Source organism: Mastigoproctus giganteus, chromosome 11, assembly GCF_048544385.1.
Source record: "Mastigoproctus giganteus isolate SK-2022 chromosome 11, ASM4854438v1, whole genome shotgun sequence".
Lineage (NCBI taxonomy): Eukaryota > Metazoa > Arthropoda > Arachnida > Uropygi > Thelyphonidae > Mastigoproctus > Mastigoproctus giganteus.
In genome coordinates, this window is record NC_143585.1 from 87,983,652 (window position 1) to 88,005,753 (window position 22,102).

Here is a 22,102-nt window from a genome sequence, read left to right on the forward strand (position 1 = left end):
CCCGCCTGTCTGTCAAGATATATAATTCTACTTTAAAATATTTGCCGTTTCTGACTAAACAACTTTTTCTTTGACGTTTTTTTTTTTTTTTCTTTTCTGTGACGAGCTGATGCCATATACTGTTTTAATACTTTGTGTTCATACATACCCACAGTAGCAAAACTACACTTCAAACAATATGAATATTATCAACCTCAGGATTATCCAAAAAAATTCCTTTAATCTTAATACGGTGTAAATTGGTTTAGTAAACTTTTTAAAGTTCAAAGTTTTCCAAACAAATTTAAAAAATCAACAAAATTAGAACTTTCTCAGAATCTCAATCTGCAGTTTCTAATTTTCCTCATTTCTTCTTTTGGCTCACTATGATAATGATGACTCGTGGAACTAATGACTTAATTCGCTCGCCAAATTAAAGGAGGCAAGGCTAAGGAACATGTACGTGGGTGCAAATAATTTTTGATACTCAAAACATTTGATACAGTTGTATCAAATGTTTTCAGTTAGCCGGTAATAGCTTTCATTATAATCTAATGTCCTGCAAAATTTTACCCCACTACGTATTTTTATTCTTTACAGAAGGATAACCAAAATTTCGATTTGTAGTAAATGACTGAGAAGTGGCTTGAGAAATGACTGGCAAACAAAATTATGAAAATTTGAATAATAATTAAATATATAACAAATATTTTTAATAGAATAGTAGGGGTTTTGTCCCCTCTTGTAGCCGACCGGGCTAGCCGAGTGGGTAAAGTACCTACCCGGCAACCCAAAGGTCGCGGGTTCGATTCCCGCTTCGGGCTTGGATCAAAGTACTGCAAAAACCTTGGGAGGTGCAATATGGCCACAGAAGCCGATGCGCCAACAACTACCAAATCAAAAAAAAAAAAAAAAAAAAAAAAAAAGTCCCCTCTTGTTTTGCTCGCCAATCCCCGCTCACACTTTTTTACGTAATATGCAAGGCGCCTCCGTAGCCAGGTGGGAAGGAGCAGCAGTGCGTAGCACATGCTTCTTGATTAGACCGGGGTTCGAACCAGTCACCACCAAATACGGAGGATGCGGAAAGGTCAGGAAATGACCACCGCATATTCCCGGAGCAATATGGTCTTAGTTGCTAATGCTCCTAAAATCCAAATAACAAACGTAATATGTAGAGGTAGGACGGAGTAAGTCAAATATTTTCTACGTAAAAGACGCCTGTCGAAACGCACTGATTGATATCTAATCTTATTAATATATAAAAGAAAATAAAGTGTAATTAAAAACTATAAAAAGTAAATTTGTGTAATGTTGAGTGAATGAAAGTTATTATTAATTGCATGTTCTATCTTGTCCTCTTCATTGGACAGACTGATGGCTATGCAGGCCCTCAGAGGCCTTATGGTTAACCAAGCTAACACCATGCTGTAGCTTTTCCTAGCTGCATGGTATGGGATGCTGACACTGGCCATTAGGGTAACCCCCAGGTCAGTGTGGGACAGAGTTGCAAAAAGCACGCTCCACCATAAGAATGTTCTTATGGTGGAGCGTGCCTTTCCCTATGTTCTTTTATTCCTACCACCTGGGATGGTTGAGTCTCCTTCCCCCAATCCCTTTCCCCACCCTGTGTGGCCCTACCCCATTTTGCGTTGTGGCTCACCCCACAACCGACTTTCAACTCCCACACTCTGACCAGGATGGGCGTCCTGTACCAAGGGTACCTTTACTGTTTTCTCTTTCAAATCAGGCGAGTACCTCAACGATTGCCCCCCCCCCGTTCTCTGCTCCTTTTATTCTACCCTCTTTATCTCCTTTCCAATAAAAAAAAAAAAAAGAAAAAAATTTGGGCATCTCCTTGAATGCCTAGGCTACGTCAGGATTCGCTCTGCCAGAGCGAATCCTTTTTTCTTAATGTGTCATGGCCCACCTCCCTGGGCCGGTGATGGAAACTGGGGTTTTTAGTGGCTCTCCACAGGCCCCCCTACTAAGTGGCCAGAGGAACAACACAACCCAAACCAATACTTCATGAAACACACGCTAACACACACCAAGGGCTGCTAAGGCCATATTGTACGTGATTCTACTTAGTACTGCAGTTGAAATGTTAAAATCTGTTAAATAATCGTCTGCTTCAAAAATGCAAAAACTCAGTTAGATTTGCGTTGTCTCCAATCAGATGAGATAATGTTAAAGGTTCTTCAAGACGTGAAAGAGAAGTGAAAATTGTTTCGAACATTAAAATCAGGAAATGACCTATGTAATTATTTATCTGTGCATTTGTAGTGCGCGGAATTCTCAAGTCGGAATAAATATCACTGTAATTATTTACCTGCGTTTACATAGGTCACTTAGGAAAAGGCATTTTGCTTCGGGTTTCGTAATGCATGAGGAATATTTTTGCATCCAAAAGAGCAGGACTAAAATATTTACAAAATACTAAATTACTGTATTTACAAATATACAATATTCATTAATATACAAAAAACGTTACAATGGAACATCGAATATTAGACAGGGAAGCACGTGCACGACTTTGGTGATCGTTATGGAGGCCTCGTCTCTTCTCTCATTGGCTCGAATAAATATGACTAGGAGGAAAACTTTTTTTTTTTTTTTAATGTATAGAGAAATTATTGAATTTGCAAATAGTATAATGCTGGTATATTCCCAAAATTGAGATAATCGAAGATATAGATGCTATGTTATGCTAATTACACATACCTTTAATGTGGTTCGACTTTAATTTATAGGGAACTTCTAACTTTCCTCAATTTTTTTTTTTTTCCTAATAATGGCTAGGAGGACTGCTCTACCTTCATAACAGTATCGTACTCTTCAAATGAACTCCGAATAACAAATGTAATAAGTATTTAATACAATCAGGAATAAATTTTCAGATTCTCAAAAATTAACTACACTTATTTTTTAAAGTATTTTTAACTTATTATTTTAACGACGGCTTATATTAGTTTCTTAATATTCTACTTGTGCCATCTTCTCTTTTGGGTAAAGCCAAAATCCAAAAGTTCCAAAATCTTGTCATGACTGGACTCCTATTGAATGGGCTTTCATAAAATTTTAGACTCATTTAGAAAGATTTTCAAGATTAAAATCGCACCAATATAACGGCAGTTATTATTTCTTTGTCTGTTCGTCTACATATAATAACCCCCTCCCAGAATGGGTTTCATTAAATTTTATATTTGTTTCTCTCTCTCTCTTAGAACGATTTGTAGAGAGTTTACAAATTTAATTAAAAACGGGCTAATGGAAATTAGAAATCCAGTAATTATTATTTCTTTATTTTTTTCCATACATCTCGTACAGATTTGCCATATATCGGATTTATTGCCGTGTGGATTAGAGAAATGAATGTGATTTTGATCATCGGTGAGTCTTCACCATACTGCAGTAAATTGAATCCCACACTGTAACAAAACACCAACCATCCTTTGATTATATTCGATATTTTGTATTGGCTATTTGGTGGACTTCGAACACTATTCGGTATATATTAGTTCAACAGGTGATCTTGTCGTTTCTATTTGCATGTCTAACTTGGAAATATTTGTTCACGGCTTAGGTTGGTGGTGAATTTGTACCAATTAAATGAGAGAAATGTATCTTTAGTGTTAAATAATTAACACTAAAGATAAATTAAAACTTCGTTTTAATTACTCAAAATAATAATTAAAACAAACTGAAATCTTGTTGAATTTTTATTATTTATGTTGTTCAATGAGAAATGTTTCGCACAACAAACAAGATACAGTATATATTTTTAAAAATTGGTTTAGGATCTGATTAATGTAAAACAGAGGGCTACTGGTATATAGGAATGACTGTTCCTCTAATATTTTGGTAAGTTAATACTGTATCACTGTAAAAATCTTCGGCTTCAGGAAAGGAAGTGAAAGGGGAATTTACAATGCACACGTACAGATTGTAGTGCGTAAATGTGCGTTGCATAGAACGCTTCCAATGAGGTACATTTACATTATCTATTATTAAATCACCTTGAGAGATGTAAATCATTTCACAACAGATAAGTAATATTCATTTATTTTGAAGCCTATTAGTTATTCTGTTGTGGATAGTATGACTAACAGACCACCAGTTTGGTGACACCCTCCTATTTCATATTTGGGGTTTTCGATACGATTTTTAAGTTGGCCTTCATCCATAGCTTTTGTTCTTTCTCAATTTTTCTTAAATTTAATTAGGTTGACAATTTTTTCTTTCCGAATATAGATGGACGGTTAGTCACAAGTCCAGAGGCACTTTATATCTGCATACACAATTCATTACTTAATTTGGAGTTAATTTTATTAAATTGTAATTAAAAATTGAAGAGCTTCGTAGTTAGTAACTAAGTTTGAAGCTCTACGACTTTTGCTAGGACAGCGAGTCTGATTCTCTTCGAAATGTGAGATAATTCTTTAATGGTTAAAGAACCACAGATGAGAGTGGTTTAAAGTTAGTTAATTGACCTGAATATGAGTTAACCGTATTTTGTGGTCATATGCATTCAAACCACGGTCAGCTGAAACGGGTGTATTGCGTACTTGGGCCACTCTGCTAACAAATGCATAAGTGTCGTTTCGATAATGTGAGTGGTTCAAATCTGATAAAGTATTTCTGGTGCAACATTTTATTGGAAAAAATCTCTCAAAATAGGCTTAACTATTTTACCTAGTTATTTTATATATAATTTATTTTACTTATTTTATATATAACTAAATCGTTTTTTGTAAAATAAGTTAATTAATATAATGTAACGTAATTATATTAGTTACATTATGTTATATTATAATATATGAGGTGTGGCGATCAAGTTTCCTGACTGATGCGGTCATGTTAGATGAGTATGGAAATAAGATGGAAATAAGCGGAAGTGCTGTGTTGTATTTCAAACTTCCTCCAAAAGATGGTAGTACAGAGATTGTCCAGTAGGCTGACGCCGACCGGGCTAGCTAGGTGGGTAAAGTGCCTGCCTAGCAACCGAAAGGTCGCGGGTTCGAATCCCGCCTCGGACTTGGATCAGAGTAGTACAAAAATCTTGGGAGGTGCATTATGGCCACAGAAGCTGATGCGCCAACAACTAACAAAAAAAAAAAAAAATAAATAAATAAATAAAAAAAAATGGGCTGACATTTCGTTAGTAGCCTTAACTTCCCGTGTCACGATTACTTTAAAATGCGAAAATTTACAACTATATGAAAATTTAAAAACTGTTTATGGTGATGACACGTTAACTCGTTCCTGTGTGGGGTTCAAAGATGGACGTGAGGATGTTCCCGATGACTCGAGAAGTGGACGTAAGTGGACCCTTTCTAAATGAAGACAGGGTTGCAAAAGTTCGGGAAGTTGTGGCGATAGATCTCGTTTACCTTCAGAATGATTATGGCTGAGGAGTTGGATATGATAAAAGACGAGAGAGATATGAGTTGGATAATTCTGCATGAAGATTTAAGGAAAAGGAAGATTGGTGCAAAAGTTGTGCCTCACAGATGAGCAGATGACGAAGAGTGTCATTATACGACGACTTCATCCAGACTTGTCAGGGTCATCCTAATTTTCTGAACTGTATTGTCACTGGAGATGAGTACTAGCTGTTTCAATATGACAGAGACGAAGCGTCAGAGCATGCAGTGGACTTTAAAATCATCACCTAGTCCCAAAAACATTCGTTTATAGAAGTCCGGGATCAAGACGACCCACGTTTTTCAACAAACAGAGTGTGATTCACAAGGAATTTGTACCTGAAGTGGGGAGAGAGTCAATGCTGCGTTCTATTTACAGGCGCTTCAAAGTCTAATGAATCGCATTTCCGGTTAAGGCCGCAGTTTCGAGAGAAAGGCAACAGCTTTTTCACGACAATCTCCCTGCCATTCTACATTTGTAGTAAATATTTCTGACGAAACATGGTATTGTACACATCAACCATACCATACACCCTCCTCTCCCGATCTAGCACCAGTGGACTTCTTCTTCTTTCCCAAGGTAAAACTGCCCTCAAAGGAAAGAGGATTTCAGAATGTTGAGGACATATGGAAAAGCGTCACCGCCGAACTGAACATCATCTCATTAGACGCCTTGGCTGACTCTCTTCAGAAACTTTTAGAAAGGTATAACAAGTGCATTAAATCAGGTGGTGATTCCTTTGAATAAACATGAAACCATTTTTGAGCTTCTTCACTTTGTGTTCCTGGCATAATATGAATAATATATAAAATTAAATTTTACTAGCGAATTTTAAATTATTTTATTAACTTGCGAGTTGTGCACAGTGCATTTCGGAAATTTGGCGAGCTGATCATTGATACGGGAACATTTTCAAGTTCTTCATTATCCTCAAAACACAAAATAAAATATCAGCTTCATTATCATATTTAGAGAAGACTGTATATTCATAGTCATATTCACTATACCTATCAAAATTCTTTCCTGTGTTATGTAATACATTGATTACTGTTAAATATATCCCTTGGTTTAACATAATCGATGAATTTTCCAAGAGTAATCTTCAAATCATAGCCATTACAGATGCTCTCGTCTAGGAGTACTGTCAAGATATCACTTGCAAAATTTACAGTTAAATTCTTCACGCTTTTCTTGCATAAGAAAACCATGAAGGATTTTCACAGTCAGCTGGAAAATTTCCTTTGATATTAACCAGTCCTACGTTTTCCATTTGTGCAATGCAAATTAAGTGTAATTGCATAGCGGACAGGTTAGTGCCATTGCATCATATTTGTACGTAGTGAACTACCGAAGTAGATAAATTGTCATCGTTTTAATTATATCTCATATTGTGAAAACCTTCACAACGAGTTGCCATGATGTTGCACTATCTCGAATAAGTAACGCTTCACCAATGGAGAAGACTAATGTTACTTATTCTCGCGGTTACCAACACCCAGACAGTACCGTTTCAAGGCTCGTTGACCTTTCTTCGGTGGGCGGGTAGGTACTCTGGTGTTGCAATAGCGACAACTCGATTATGAAGTAACTCCACAATATGAGAGATGTCTGATGGTGTGCAAGAGTATAAGATTAAGGCAATTTTTTGACTAGAGTCTCAAACTAAGTGGAAGTTTCACTAGCCGACAGGTTAGTGTCATTGCATCATTTGTACGTAGTTGACTACGTACAAATTTTATCTACTTCGGTAGTTCACTACGTACAAATATAATGCAGTGATACTAGCTTGTACGCTAGCGAAACTTCCACGTAGTTTGAGGCTCTATCCAAAAAAATTGCTTTAGTGTAATTACATTTATGACGTATGCCTGTCCATTCATTCATTGTGAGACTAAATATTTAATTATTATGAATTTGTTTTTATCGTTTCATCGATATGGTTTCCCAAAAAGGTAAGCAGCAGCCATTATCACTCCACTGCAGGATGGAAGCCTCCTCAACAATTCATGGTGAGGGAAATGGACCATAATTTGTCACGCTGGTCCAGCAGCGCGGGTTGGCAGATCGACCGTATTTAGCAGACACAGGCTTGAATCCCAGTCTACTCAGAGCGTGTGCTACTGCGCTCCTGACCACTGGGCTATGGAGGGCTTGATTTGATTAATATCACCTGTTTCATCAGCATAAAATACTGATGTACCAATGCCATCATCTCATTTTCATAATATAATAAATTATATCCTCAGTCGGAACTAACTTCTCTTGAATTACTTCTTGCTCGATGCGTCTAGGTAGCAAGACAAGAATTAATTTCCACCAACTGCATTGTATGCGTATATATTTTAAAATTTAAGATTGATTCATAATTTAATATTTTGTTTGAAATACCATGTATTGAAAAGTAAAAATTTTGAAATGTTTTACGTTTATTTTCAATGGTAATTTTGTGTACTTGCTATAAATATCTTATGGAAGCCACCTTAATGATGGTTCTTTAGAGATTAACTTATATAAGCCGGGAAATCTTCATACTCTGACTCTATTTTCTTCGCCATTTTACTTTGAAGACTTATTTATTCCTACGTTTTCCGTGTTGTCAGCTCCTCCCTACGACAGAATCTGTGTGCCCTCTTACCCTAACCTCTGTGGAGACTTGTTCGATGCCGCTCTAGTAGCAGTCAGCGACGAGTTCTACCGATTGATTATTGCACGCAGCTTTATCGCCAAAAAAAAAAAAAAAAGAGCCGCTAGTTGACGGTCTGAAAAAAAAGTGGGGCAATGGAGGATATGGTTACTATAGCAACGTCCCTAGAAGTCACTAAACTGCGGACGCGCAGTTAGTAGACTAATGGTAGTGGGAAAACAGTACTAATGGTAGTGTGCCGAATTAAGCCACACCTTTAGCGGCACATAAGAAAGCTTTGTCCTTTGAAAGGTCAAAAACATACGGAAGCATTTAGAAAAGCATATTTCCATATGTAAAATAAATCGAAAAAGATTTAAACTCCATTAAAATTATTCGAATAGTTTTTAAAAAGGAATGGGATGGTATACATTGGTTCCTTTGTCTTGGCTCTGGAGACTGTGCTGTATGTACCAAGTCCGACATACTCTCATTTGACAAAGAGGAAGGAATGGGGAAACAGCCACTGTTAGTCTCAAATTAAATCATCTTTCCCTGAAGTTTTTACTGGCATGTGATTCCTATGACTGCTGATAGTTCAAGAGGGCTACTTGCTTGTCATTGCCCTAGGCAAGGGTCTGCAACCTTTTTTGATCTAATTAAAAAAAAAAAAGACAATCCGAAAAGTCGCACCTCAGCATAAGCTGGGAGGAGGGGAAGGGTGTGGGGAGTTTTATTAAGAAATGGAATAGTGGGAAGGTATTTTATTAAAAAAAAAACACATTTTGAAATATTATTTATTAATACCGAAAAAAACGTAGCAAACATCCAATTAGGTACGAATTAATGTGACTTTTTCTGCTGAACTTCTCGAGCGAGTCTCTCAACATCGGGCTAGTATGCAGTAATTTTCATCTTTAAACATGCTGAGAGATTCGCATTGTTCAGACGGTTTCTTGATTTATTTTTAATATAGTTAATGTTCGAAAATATTTGCCCGCAGAAATTCGTCGAACCAAAAACTGAGAGAAGTCCAAACGCAAATATTTTCAAATTTATATGCTTGTCCGGTAAGCTGTTCCACGGATCGAACACAATTGGGTCTTGCCTTTTCAACTCATCTATCGCCGTCCATTTGTGTAGAATTGAAAAGGCTGCCTTTTTCCTCTCCAAATCCTCAATTTCAGTTTTAGGGCATTTTTAGTCTTGCTCTCCACATGTCCTCGATTTTTAGGTCCTCTTAACTCCATTTCAAATTGCGCTTCATGTGGGCTAAAAGTTAGAACCGTAGTTACATGCTCAAAGAGCCGCAGGTTGCGACCCCTGCCCTACGGTGTTTCGTTATTTCGGATGGATTGCAGTCATTCTGGAATGTTTTACTCCCTGCTGACCTTGAAATAGTTTTCCTTCTCCTGATTTTGCCATCTTGAAATTGATATTCTTGACACTTTTAATATTAGTCTTTGGTATACCTTCTGGAACATCCAATCGGGGATGTAGGAAACATGTATTGGCTGTTTAAGGCCGAGTTATTCGGGCGTGGGTTGTATACGCTTCTCCTCCAGTTTTTCTCCTAGAAATTTACAGAATATGATTTACTACCCTCATGTCCTCAGTTTCCTCGAAGCACTTTACAAACAACCTCGCAATTCTGATTTTGTGAGGGCGTGTCGTTTATTTACAGCGCAGGAGTTGGTATATAAAAAGTCAAGACCCTGCAGGTATTAAAGTATAAACATGACATCGGAGACCTTTCACAACTTTACAAGTTATTTTTAATCTATTTCTAGCTCTTTGCTGATAATGGAGTACATGTGAGGTGTTGTTGCTCATCTCGGAGATTTTTTTATTATTAGAAGGTCTAATTCGTTATCAACTGTATATTTACCAATGTACAAACCAATATTTATTTTTTATTTACACGAATAAGCAATTAATCTAGAACACAGCAGTTGCCATTACTTATCAGGTAATTAAAATTTAATTTTCTTGTAATTAAAGAAATTTTTCCATTTTAGGTCTTCTGACGTTTGTCAATTGCTGGGATGTGAAGTGGTCTACTTGGGTCCAAGATGTTTTCACTTACGGCAAGCTTTTAGCTCTGATCACTATAATAATCACTGGTATCGTTCAGTTAGGATTTGGTAAGTATTTTAAAGTCTTAAGATCTTCTTTTGAAACTAGACTTAATGGTTTTACTATATGGATAAATCACGCGTAAATGCTTACAAATTTTAGAGCGAACTTCATGAGGAAATTTTTAAATGGTTCCTTGGAAGTTCTTATTTCATTTAGGTACATGTATTTTCTTATCCGGAAAGCTTGAAAAATATTTATTGAAGTAGTAACCATACAGTACCCGTTCAAGTTTTAAGCATGGATCACTTTAGTACAAATGTTGTAATCTCTTTGAAGCTTAAACCTGTAAATCTTTAATTCATGGGGGTGTAGCTAAATTGTACAAACTTAATTCCCGGTTGGAGATGAATTAAAATCAGTGAATAAAAATATTCCGGTGTAGAACTTGCATAATAAAATACATGAATGTTTTTTTTTAGTTTAATAAAAAGTTAAAATGTTTTTTAGTTTAAAAGTTTAATAAAATACATGAATGAGTTATAAGAGCAAAATGAAGCCAGCATCATTTTGCTTGTACAATGACTTTGGTACAAAACCATTTTGGAGAGATAAGTGTTTCTCATAAACCTTGTTTTTCACAGAAACCAATCTTTACAATAACAATTGACATAAATCAACGCAACATTAATTTTTAAAAATGCTGATTACGAATATGGCTGGTTTCTCTGGAAATAAAAACAATCAATTTTGCATGTAAATATACTAATCCATGATTATTATTAATATATAATTTCCTTACAGAAAGAATATATCCGTTCACCAAAAGAGTTCAGAAATCATCTTGAAAAATTAAGTGCGCAATCTTTTCCGAGGAAGATAATCGAAGACACTTCTGTTAAATGAAGAATCTTCGGTTATGATCATTGAAAATCTTTTTCTTTTGCGATTATCTCGAACGGAACATGGATGCATAACTCACAATAGCTGCAACCCACCTCTTTTATGTTGCTTGAATAGACTGATGGAGACGTTTTTCTCATGCTTTTCAGTCCCTCCCCCCAATCTCTTTTGGTTTGAAGTACAAGTGCCAGTTCCATACTGCCCAACCGATCCAAATTTTAATCAGTTCTTTGTATTTTTTAGGCGCATATATGCGCAATGCGCGTGTTGTTTTCACCATATCCGCTTTTCGTTCGCATGTAATAATTCGGCTTCTAACGGATGAATTTTCATAAAATTTTTTAGTTGGTTCGCTGGGAAAGATTTATTGAGCCTTCCCAAATTTCATTAAAATCGGCTCAATTATCAATTTTTTATTAAAAAAATGATTAACTGCAGCCATTATCAGTCCACTGCAAGATGGAAACTTCCTCAACGATTCATGTTGAGCGAAATGGACCATAATTTGCCACGCTGGTCCAGTGCCGGTAGACAGATCGACCGTATCAGCAGTTAGGGGCTTGAACGCCAGTCTACTCAAAAAAGCGTGTGTTATTTCACTCTTTCCCGACCACTCGGCGACGGAGCTATTAAATATTTAGGCTCCCATCTGTTGTGAATTGGATGGGTTGAATAAATTCAAGGAAGGACTATTAGACAAATTCTTGAATGGTACGAATGGGTGAACTTTTTTTTTTTTTTATCATTTGCCATGATTACTACTACCGCCACTATTTTTCTCACAGATATCACATGGGCCATATAATGTATATTGTAGTTGAAGTACAGTACTGGATATTATGTTTATTACCATGCGCTAATTTCAGGAATGAATGAGCAATGTGGCGGCGCATGCTCAGAGAAGAAATTCTCGATTCGCATATAAAAGTCGTTGCTTTTTGCTCGTTTTTTTTTTTTTTTTTGTGTGTGTGTGTGTTATTATTATTATTATTATCCGTTTATTTCCATAAGGAAACCACCCCGGGACGGCAAAGTGCCAGGAGGGTGCTAAGTACATATCAGGGTACGAGATACTACGTGCAGTGGGTTACATATACTGAACACGTAGTCTCGTCCCGAAATATTATATACACATTTTATGTTTAATATATATACACATTGATGATTCTGTACATATATTATACAACTGATATATTTACAATTCACTAATAATTCCATCTATAAATTACATATTTACATAACTGTTACAGAAGGTATATTTTTACAGTCAACAAATTATTATTGTTCTTAAAGCAGAAAGTTTCTCTTTTACTCTAAATTCTTTGGTACTTTGCAGCCGATTCATATTTTGGTAAGTCTATACGAATCCTGGAAGATCTCTTTCCGGTATGTTGCATCCTCACACAGTTTTTCGGCATCTATGTGTAGTGAGTTAAATATTTTCGCTGCATTTGATGGGAAGAATCTTTGCAGGCTACTAAGATTGTTCAGGACTGGACGCAGTGGATTATTTACTTCCCCGCAACGTCTAGCAGTGGCACGCGGTTTGACTAGAATATTATCCAGGACTGGAGCATCCACTCTGCCTGTGAGCATTTGTGCGAGAGTGTGTATGTTCCTGTTAATTGTCCGCTGCATCCAGGGTGTGATGTTAAGGTTTGAGTATAGAATGGCCCTTGAGATAGTAAAAGGGTGGCCAGCAATTCTGTTAAGCCATCGCAAGAACCAGTACTCGATCCCAAGGACGGACTTATAATGTGAATCTGGAGCTGAAGACCAGATTTGCGAGGCATACATTGCAATTGGCAGGACACACATTAAAATGTACTTGGTCGCTAGCTGAGGATCCCTAATTCCTACCAGTTCCTGTCTAGTAGCCCATAAAGCTGCGAATATTTTTGTCTTCATATGGGCGAAGTGTTGAGCAAAGGTGTCTGTCATCCCACTTAAGACCCAGGTCCAGGTGAGAGTGCACTTTTACCACATTAGACCCGTTCACAGAGATCGAGATGTCATTTTTATTCTGCTTGCAAGTTATGGTCATTTGGGCAGACTTCTGCGCATTAATACGGAGCCCGATGCAATCCAGGTAGCTCTCAAATTCTTTGATTGTGCTATTTGCCATCTGACAAATACCTTCTGCTGATTCATGGTCTTTGGAAGTGATGAAGAATTTTACATTGTCAGCATATGTTATAAAATTGTAGTACCGTGCAAGAAACGGCTCCAGGGCGGCCGCGAAAAGAGTAGCCGAAAGAACTCCCCCTTGTGGCACTCCTCGCGAGATGGTAAAGCAAGATTGTAGCTTTTGCAGGATCATCTAGACAAGACTGCAGCAATAATTCAAACACAGCATGGGTTTGTTAAGGGAAAGTCTTGTCTGACAAATTTGATTGGTTATTATGATGTGGTCACAAAGGAACTGGATGCGAAAAATAATTTTGATATCATATACTTGGATTTCAGGAAAGCTTTTGACACTGTTGCGCATGGAAGACTACTGTACAAATTGGAGCAGAATGGTATTAAGGGTAAGTTGCCACAATGGATAAAAGGATGGTTAAGTGGGAGAAGACAGAGGGTGGTAATCAATGGGTGCTGCTCTTCGTGGACTAATGTTATTAGTGGAGTCCCACAGGGTTCGGTGTTGGGTCCACTGTTGTTTTGTGTATTTATCAATGATATTGATGAAGGTATATCAGGCTTAATGTCGAAGTTTGCAGATGACACAAAGGTTGGCAGGGTTGTTAATGACAGTAATGGCAGTGTGCTACTGCAACAGGATCTAGATAATTTGGGCAGATGGGCTAAGAAGTGGCAACTGAAGTTCAACCTTGACAAATGCAAAGTACTGCATATGGGTAGAAGTAACCCCAGAGAAACGTACCAACTGTGTGGTACTACACTTAAGGTGGTAGAAAATGAAAAAGACCTGGGAGTAATTGTGCAGTCAGATATGAAGTTTTCTGAGCAATGCAGACAGGCTGCTAGGGCAGGTCATGGGGTTTTGTCAATGATATATAGGAATTTTGCTAGCAGGGAAAAGGAGGTGATTGTCCCTCTGTATAAGGCAATGGTCAGGCCACGCCTTGAGTATTGCGTACAAGTCTGGAGGCCTCATTTTAGGAAGGATGTAGATTTGCTTGAGCGTGTACAGAGAAGAGCAACACGATTGGTGAGGGGAATGAAGGGATTCTCTTACCAAGAGAGGCTTAAGTTCTGCAAATTGCAGTGGCTGGAGACTAGGCACCTGCGCGGTGATCTGATTGAGGTCTATAAGGCCTTGAATGGGTTGAGCACGCTGAATTCTGATGGGATCCTTCCACTTGTTCAGATTACGAACCTACGGGGACATAAGTTCAAATTAAGAAAGGACAGATGTAGAATAGATGTGCGGAAATTTGCCTTTAGCCAGCGGGTGGTTAATTGCTGGAACAAACTTCCATCTGTCGTTGTGGAAGTTGATAGGTTAAATAAATTTAAGGAGGATCTGGACAGGCATTTGGAGGGAATGGTGTGATTTTTTTTTTTTTTTTTTTTTGGCTGATGCTGCATAAGCTCCTACACTTGCTTTCTTGCATCATGTGCCACTACTACTACTACTACTACTACTTTTGGTGCTTAACAATAAGTTTTCTATGTTCTAGCAGGCTGGTTATTATAGTTAACAAATTTCCTCTTACATTAAAATAATTCTTTAAAATCGCAATGAGCGCTGGAATTGAGACGTTGTCGTAGGCTGCGGAGATATCCAAAAAAATAATATCAATTTGCTCCTTCTCATTTAGTGCTCTCTGCACGCGAAAAAGGGTTTCCAGTAAGTTTGTTATTGTTGATCTACCCGAAATAACTGAGTGCAAATGCGGTGGTCTATGGCTGAAGCAGTGTTGATTGATGGTGGGAAGCAGTGCTTTTTCGAATACCTTCTGTAGGGTGCAGCTGACAGAAATTGGTCTGTAATCCTTAGCCAATTTTGGGTGTTTAATCTTTGGTATTGGGGTTACAATGTAATTTTTCCAGGCTTGCGGGAAAGCTCCTGACCTGATGATTTCCTGATAGATGTGCAGTAATAGATCTATTATAAATGGGCTACTTATCTTAAGGATGAACATTGGAAATTTGTCTGGTCCAACAGTGGCCTTATTGGGCAGATCGTTGATTGCTTTCATTACGCTCTCTTTGGTGATTTGTATTTCACTCAAAGGAGGTCTTGTTGGTTCCTCTATTGCCGAATGGTTTCGCTTGTTTAAATCTTTCAGGAATTCAAAAATTTTGTTACCATTATCAGTGTTCTCAATTTGATTCAGTCCATGCAGGTTACTAAAAGTGTTATTAGCCCATTCCTTGAAAATGCATTCGGTCATATTCTCTGTGCTATTTCTATTGCTAGTAATTCTTTTTGCTCTTTTTAGTTTATTATGAACAACACTGCAGTGTGCCTGTCGTTTTGCTTTGATGAAATGTGCTCTTTCTTTCTTATAACGAATGTGATCGGCAGGATGACCCGTTCTTTGCCATTTTCTATACAGTTTTTGCTTCCTGAGGAAACTTGCTTTCAGTTGTGGGTTAAACCATTCTTTTGTTCTCTCAGATATTTTGATTTCTTTTGCTGCTCCTTCCAATGCTGTTTGGTATAGCTTTTTAGTAATCATTTCTAAAGCTTCGTCTACTGGCTTTTCTTGCAGGTCATTCCAGTTGTAACTAGTCAGGTGACTGAGAATGACCTCTGATTTAATATACTTCACGGAGAAAAGATACTTACTTTGCTTTTCCCAGTTCGTGTGGTTACCCTGCATGTATTTGTGTATCTTCAGTGCTGCTTCAATTTCAATGGGATTGTGGTCCGACTTAAATTTTATGCAGTTTTGCGCTAGCCTTATGTCTAAGGAACTATGATACACAGGTCAAGTTGCTGCATTCCCCTTGTCACTGGTGTCGGAAGCTGCGTTAAGTGCAATGCACCCAATGTAGCATCCAGCTCTTTCTTGGCCTCCCTGTGTTTCGGAAAAGGCAAATTAAAATCTCCCGCTATTATTGTGTCGACTGATGGCTTTAGATTTGCAGCAAGCCAAGCATAGAGTTCGTTTCTTGTCTCCTTTGAGTGCTCAGGTGGGAGGTATATGATGCATAACTGTATTTTCACGTGCTCTTTTGAAAAGGTAACGCAAATCCCTTCAAAATTATTTGAATTGGTTTTTCGTTCTCTTATAGGCTGGTATTTATTTTGGTAGCAAATTATAACTCCCCCTCCTCGCCTATCTGTTCTTCCGGTTCCCACACATTTGCAGTTTGCTGCCGCAGTTAGCCGATCTAACTGTTTTCCATTTCCCAACCAGGTTTCGATTAGGCAAATGAAATCCAGGTCCTCGTACATCATCATCGTTTGTAGGGTGTGGAGCTTATTTATAAATCATTAATTATTACGTTTTGCTAATACGCCTGAAATGTAACGCATGCTTACAGTAACTAACTTGCTCTTACCTAGAAGCCCATACCAAGAGTTCTTTTCAGCAGCAATCATTTTTATTTTAATTCTTTAGCCGTTATCACCTCTTAACTTTTGGTTTAATTTAAATGTCACCTTTCACTTTCTCTTCGACCAACTTTAGGATCATTAAGAATGTGCTGGAAGGTATCGCTTTGAATATCCCGAGCTTTGACAGCTTGCTTCACGAGACCTAGGTTAATGCAACTTGATGGAAGCAAGACCTTATCTGTTCAGCCAGAGTATTGTTAACTGCCTTTACCAATCTACTCGTAATTCCTGCCTGAGGAGTCATTCTTTCCTGATAGATAGAGGGAGGAAAGGATATGCGACTAGTTTATAACCCAAGGGGGAATCCTTAGAATTTTGAAGGCTCAAGATATCCCATTCGTAATTATCGTAGTTTGTCTTTGCCAATTCCTCACACTTTCCGTCTTCCTTCATATGAACTGAATCGGTTACATAGTAGTGGCATAGTATTTTGGATCAGGCGCCGCCGGTGGTTTCCCACATCTGCGCCGTATGTACTCTGTGATGGAATGCAGAACAACTGCAAAGGCCAGAAAAAAGTGTAATGTCTGGTTTATGAAGTACTGTGTTTTGTTCTGTTGTTGTGTGTCTGGCTGCTTGGCCGCAGGGCCCCAAGTGGGATCCTACGTTGCCCGTCACCACCACTGGGAGATGAGCCAGGCTGCCCGTTATACTCTGGCTGGTCTCTGCCAGGGTCGCCTGAGCTTCCTGACAGAGACCAAGTAAAAAAAAAAAAAAAAAAAAAAAAAAAAAAAAAAAAAATTGTTGAAGAGAGCACACTAGGAAGTAAGAGTAGAGTGGGTCAGAATGTGGGGTAAGGAAAAGAGATGGACCAAGATGAAGGGCCCACCCGGTGATTTAAGGCGAAGTGAGGGAGAGGGTATAGGGAATTAAAGTCACAGGAGCAGGTTCCCTCGTATGAGCGCGATTGGCCTTGCGCTCTGAAGGGATATCCCCCACTCAGCGGAGTGCCAGCAGCATAGATCCTGCACTCACAACAGAGTACCAGCATAATCCTACCCCAGAGTGGGGTTTGCATGATAGCTTGGTTGCTATAATTTTCTGCACACTAGGAATTAGAGTAGGATGTGGGTAATGCATTTATTCTACCCCTGTTTAAGTTTGCAATGGTGGTGGAATGTTCCCGCCAGGCCTGTCATGGGTGTGATAAACCCGTCTGGTGTTAATAATTGCCTGTGCAAATCGTGTGAAGGCTGCGCAAGATGTTTCATCGTTTATGAGGATGTGCTCCTGTTGGCAGGGGTTGGATTATATCTCGGTGAAGAGTCGTAGGCGGTAATCATCATATGAGGGCACTCGTACATGACGTGGACCCAGGACTTCTCATCTCCACAGTGGCAGTAAGGATTGTTTTTTATACCGAGCGCTGTTAACTTTTGCTGGAATGGGCCATGCCCAGTAAGCAGAAAGGTTGCCTGCAGTCCAGGTGAATACCAGGAAGGAGGCTTGGGATAGGTAAGGACGATTGTGGGGAAGAACTTCTTAGTTACGTCTCCTTTATTTGTTGCATTACAGGACTCCTGCCATATACGCTGCAGGTGACTGGCGACACGCCTTTTTTCTTGCTTATGGTCTTTTATGAGGTCCAGATGCAGATCCAGTAATTGGGTGGGAATACCTTTCTTGTGGTGCTGGTAGAGGCCTCTTTTCAGTATCGGTTACAAGAATCGCTAGAAATTTATTTCCATTGTGAAGCAAATCGCCCTCCAGACTTTTCATTTGCGACCTTTACATGGGCAATCTTACACGCGGGATTGGTTGGAGCGCGTACCTTCACGCAAGTGTAACTCGTATTCCTTGTGTAAAGGCGAATACAAGTTAGAGAAAAGTGTGTGCTGTCCTTAGAGGTTTTCGTGCGCGCAGTAGTGTTTGTAAAGACGACGGCGAAACCGCAGGCATGAGTGCGCGCTTGCTTCTCGTTTCAGTAATGCGACTTTTACAGGGACAATCTTTAGCGTGCACAAGAGTAACTGAAACAGTGAGGGTTTGCTTGCACGTTTTGTAGTTACAGTAGATCGCTCCTGAATTTGGTGGTGGTACAATTCGTATGTGTTTGCCATCCACTGCTACATCCACAGTTTGTAAACTGCTACCTTTCGTCGAAATCTACACAAAAGAATAATCAATCAATTAAAAAAGTACACAAAAAGAATAATCAATCAATTAAAAAATGTTTCCTACCTCAACAAATATCTTGCTTCCTCTGAAAATTAAATGAATTCTTTACTTTTTTTTAAATACTCTTTCTTTATAACTTCAAAGATTGCATGTTTCTGGAATTAGAATACTGAGTGCCGCTGTAGACATTCCTGTATTGAACTTTAAATCTTCGTATGAATGTCCTACTGCTAGAAATCTTAAGGTGGCTGTGGGACGTTTTTCAGCGGTTATGCTCTTCCTGATCACCGTGTCAGCATTAGTAGAGGAATATATGGTGCAAAAAAGCAAGCTTATACAGCATCTGCCAAAAAAAAAAAAACACCGCTCCATTTCACCCATCCATTCGCTTCAGAAGTTTGTCCAATTCTTTCTTGAATTTATTTAAGCTATCAACTTCTACAACGACAGATGGAAGTTTGTTCCAGCAATTAACAACCCGCTGGCTAAAGGCAAATTTTCGCACATCTATTCTAAAACTTATTTTTTTATTTATTATAATTGTTTAATTTTTTTTAATGTTAGTCTCTTTGGGGAGGGGCAGGATTCGCTGGTCTCCAGTTTATTAGAGACGGGAATTTCACCTGCTTTGTATTTGGCCTTCTGGGTACGGGAACTGCTGGCATCCACTGGTATTAATCTATCACCGGTGGATGCGGGATTCTTTGTAGTCTTCACCACCGTAGGTGAATACAGGACATGTGTGGACATATTTTTGTAAAGGGTGGCTCCTAGAACGTCATTTCAACTCCGCTTCGAATCTCTGTTAACAGTACAACTGTAAAAGGACCAGATATGTGAGCAGTGTGTGTGTCTGGCCGCTTGGCTATCCAGAAGTCTGAGTCACCTGGAGAGATGATTCTGGGTACTCTTCCACACCACGGGAAGGTGGGCCAGTCCCAATGGAGCTCGTACCGTCTCAGTTTGAGACTCTGACCCACCTGATGTTGCCAAAAGGTGGGCCAGATTCCTCTGCGGGCCCACTGCAAAGTAATAATAAATAATAATTCCCATGGTGTAAATTAAAAAAAAATGTGACAGCTACACTGCGTAGAACGCGAATGAGAGAAGAAAAAATTAATTTGACCGCTGACACATATTCTGTGCAAAACTCTACATAAATAAAAAAAAAAAAAGTTGCATTTGGCTCTTAGGCAGAAGCAAAATTTGGTTTTTCTGCCTAAGAACCAAATGCAAGGTTTTTCTGCGTACAAACACTCCTTCCGAGAAGTGTTGGAGAGAAGCAAGATATCAGGCTCTTGCAGTAGTGTCTCCAGGTGGTCGTCTGTAATCCAGGTGGTTTGAATCAGGTTTAGCTTGGGGTCATTATAGGAAGTGCATTCAAAAAATATATAGCGCCAGTTTTCTTTGGCACTGCAGTGACAATGGTCAGTTGGATGCAGGCCTAGCTAGTGTAGTTTCTCGTTTATTGAGCCATGTTCAGTGATCAGGAAAGATGTCTCGAGGGAGAAAGAGGGCCATGTTTGTAGTGACTTGGAAGCAGGACTGTGACTTCAAGTAAAAATTTTCTTGTGGTTGTGCCAAGGGAGGTGTCCCACCGAGTCTGCCAAATGTTCAGTATTTAATTATAGACGCGGGTATTTTCCGCGTTTGGATCCACCTCTAGATCGAGCTTAATGTCGAGTAACGTGGATGGGATTTTGTTTATAATTTTGGTTTGAAATAATTTTGACATAATTTTTGTCACAAACCAAAATTATAATTTTCTTTATAATTTTGGTTTGTGACATTCCACGAACTGGTTTGAAAAACCAGTTTGTGGAAGGTCACAAACAGGTCTAATCGGAGAACTCCAGCTATGATCTGCAGAACTGGGATGGAAACTGTTCTATAGACTCTATTGAGAGCTAACAACATAAATCGTTGTATTGAGTCCAGTTTTTCCTTAATCTTCACCAGCCCGTTGCGATGGAACCAGGCGCCGGCCACGTAGCTTACAATTTGGAGAAAGACAGCTTTTTAGTAAAGAAGGGACCTCCTGGACAGTCCCCACATTAGAGTCACAAGGCATGACTCTAATAATAGATCCAGAGAGTTTTGACTTTGTTGCGGAGATGGACTAGGTGGTGGAGGAAGCTTAGTTTGGAGTCTATGATCATAGTAGACTGCTACACCCATACGACTTTCGTTTCTAAATGTATTATACTAATAATACATTTAGTATATTACGTGTATGATCGTTGCTTCCTGGTAGCAGAATGGCCAGAAACAACACACCTGTACAAATATAGCATAAATTCATTTCTGGCCATTGTACAGAGTTTTGTATATCATCACGGAGAACCATGGCTGAGTTGAGCTAACGTTTAGGGGCCGGCTTACATAAGACGCAACTCATGTCCACATTCTTAGATAATTTTTATAATCATTGGGATAATTCTCCCGTAGCTCAGTAATTAATAGTATATACGCAAAACGTTTTCTATACTACTTAACCTACACACTTTGGTATCTATTTTTTTTTTTCTGTGTCCTATAAAACTTAGAGCAACACATGCGATTGCTCAGCAACGATTTCTTCTTCTTAACATGGTTTCAGTGTGCTCACAAGACTGCTAACTTGAAGATGAATACTCAATGACGAACCAGAATACGTTGGACACAGAAGTGTAATTTCAAACAGCGGCGGCTAGTCCACTTCAAAACTCTGGAGTGCCATCAGAACTTTTCGAAACTCGATCACGCCATGCGCCACTATGTGCGTCTAAATGCAAAAACGACAGTTTTTTGCATTTAGACGCATATAGTGTAGTTTATTGCTGTAGTTTAGTTACCATTCTCTTAAACGACCCAGTTTTAACTCGCACACAACCGCAGTAAAGAATTCACGGAAGAGTGTGGCTGCTTTTTAAGTGACCCACATTCAAAACTGTGAGCTTGCGTGCGAGCAAATCCTCACTGTTCCCATCACACTCTTGCGCGCGGTTAAGATTGTCCGTGTAAAGAACGTTATAGATAATTAGACAACAAACTGAATGATTGGATCAATGTCATCTTGTTTAAAACGGTCATTCACATCTAAGCAGTATCAAAGAGAATCTGAAACGTTACGCAGAAAGGTGTAAAAGTGAGTTCCTTTTTGTAGGGAGATCTCTTGCAGCTTGAGCATAGTGAATTGTACCTTTTTGAATAAGATATCAAGAGCTCTGCATTGGGTTTGGTCTTAGATTTAACTCTCCGACTAAGTCATTTAATTCTCACAATTAAAGACACATCTTGGCCATTGATGCCCTTGTGTCATAAAACCCTTAAACAACAACAATCTCACAATTAAGTTAATGTGAATATTTTTTTAAGCATTGAAATCACAATATCAATCTGTTAATCAGATGAGTCTCCCATCTCTGAAGTCTAAAGAACGTGGACTAGGAATTAATGTTTCT

General features: G+C 38.6%; 1 protein-coding gene across 1 annotated transcript in view; it reads left to right on the top strand.

Moving 5' to 3' along the window:
• Positions 1–22,102, top strand: part of LOC150078233 (Y+L amino acid transporter 2-like) — a 133,116-nt gene that overhangs the window by 40,646 nt on the left and 70,368 nt on the right. Inside the window, exon 2 of the mRNA XM_090385270.1 lies at positions 10,045–10,170. Coding sequence (XP_090241396.1) covers positions 10,045–10,170 — 126 coding nt within the window. The remainder of the gene's footprint in view (positions 1–10,044; positions 10,171–22,102) is intronic.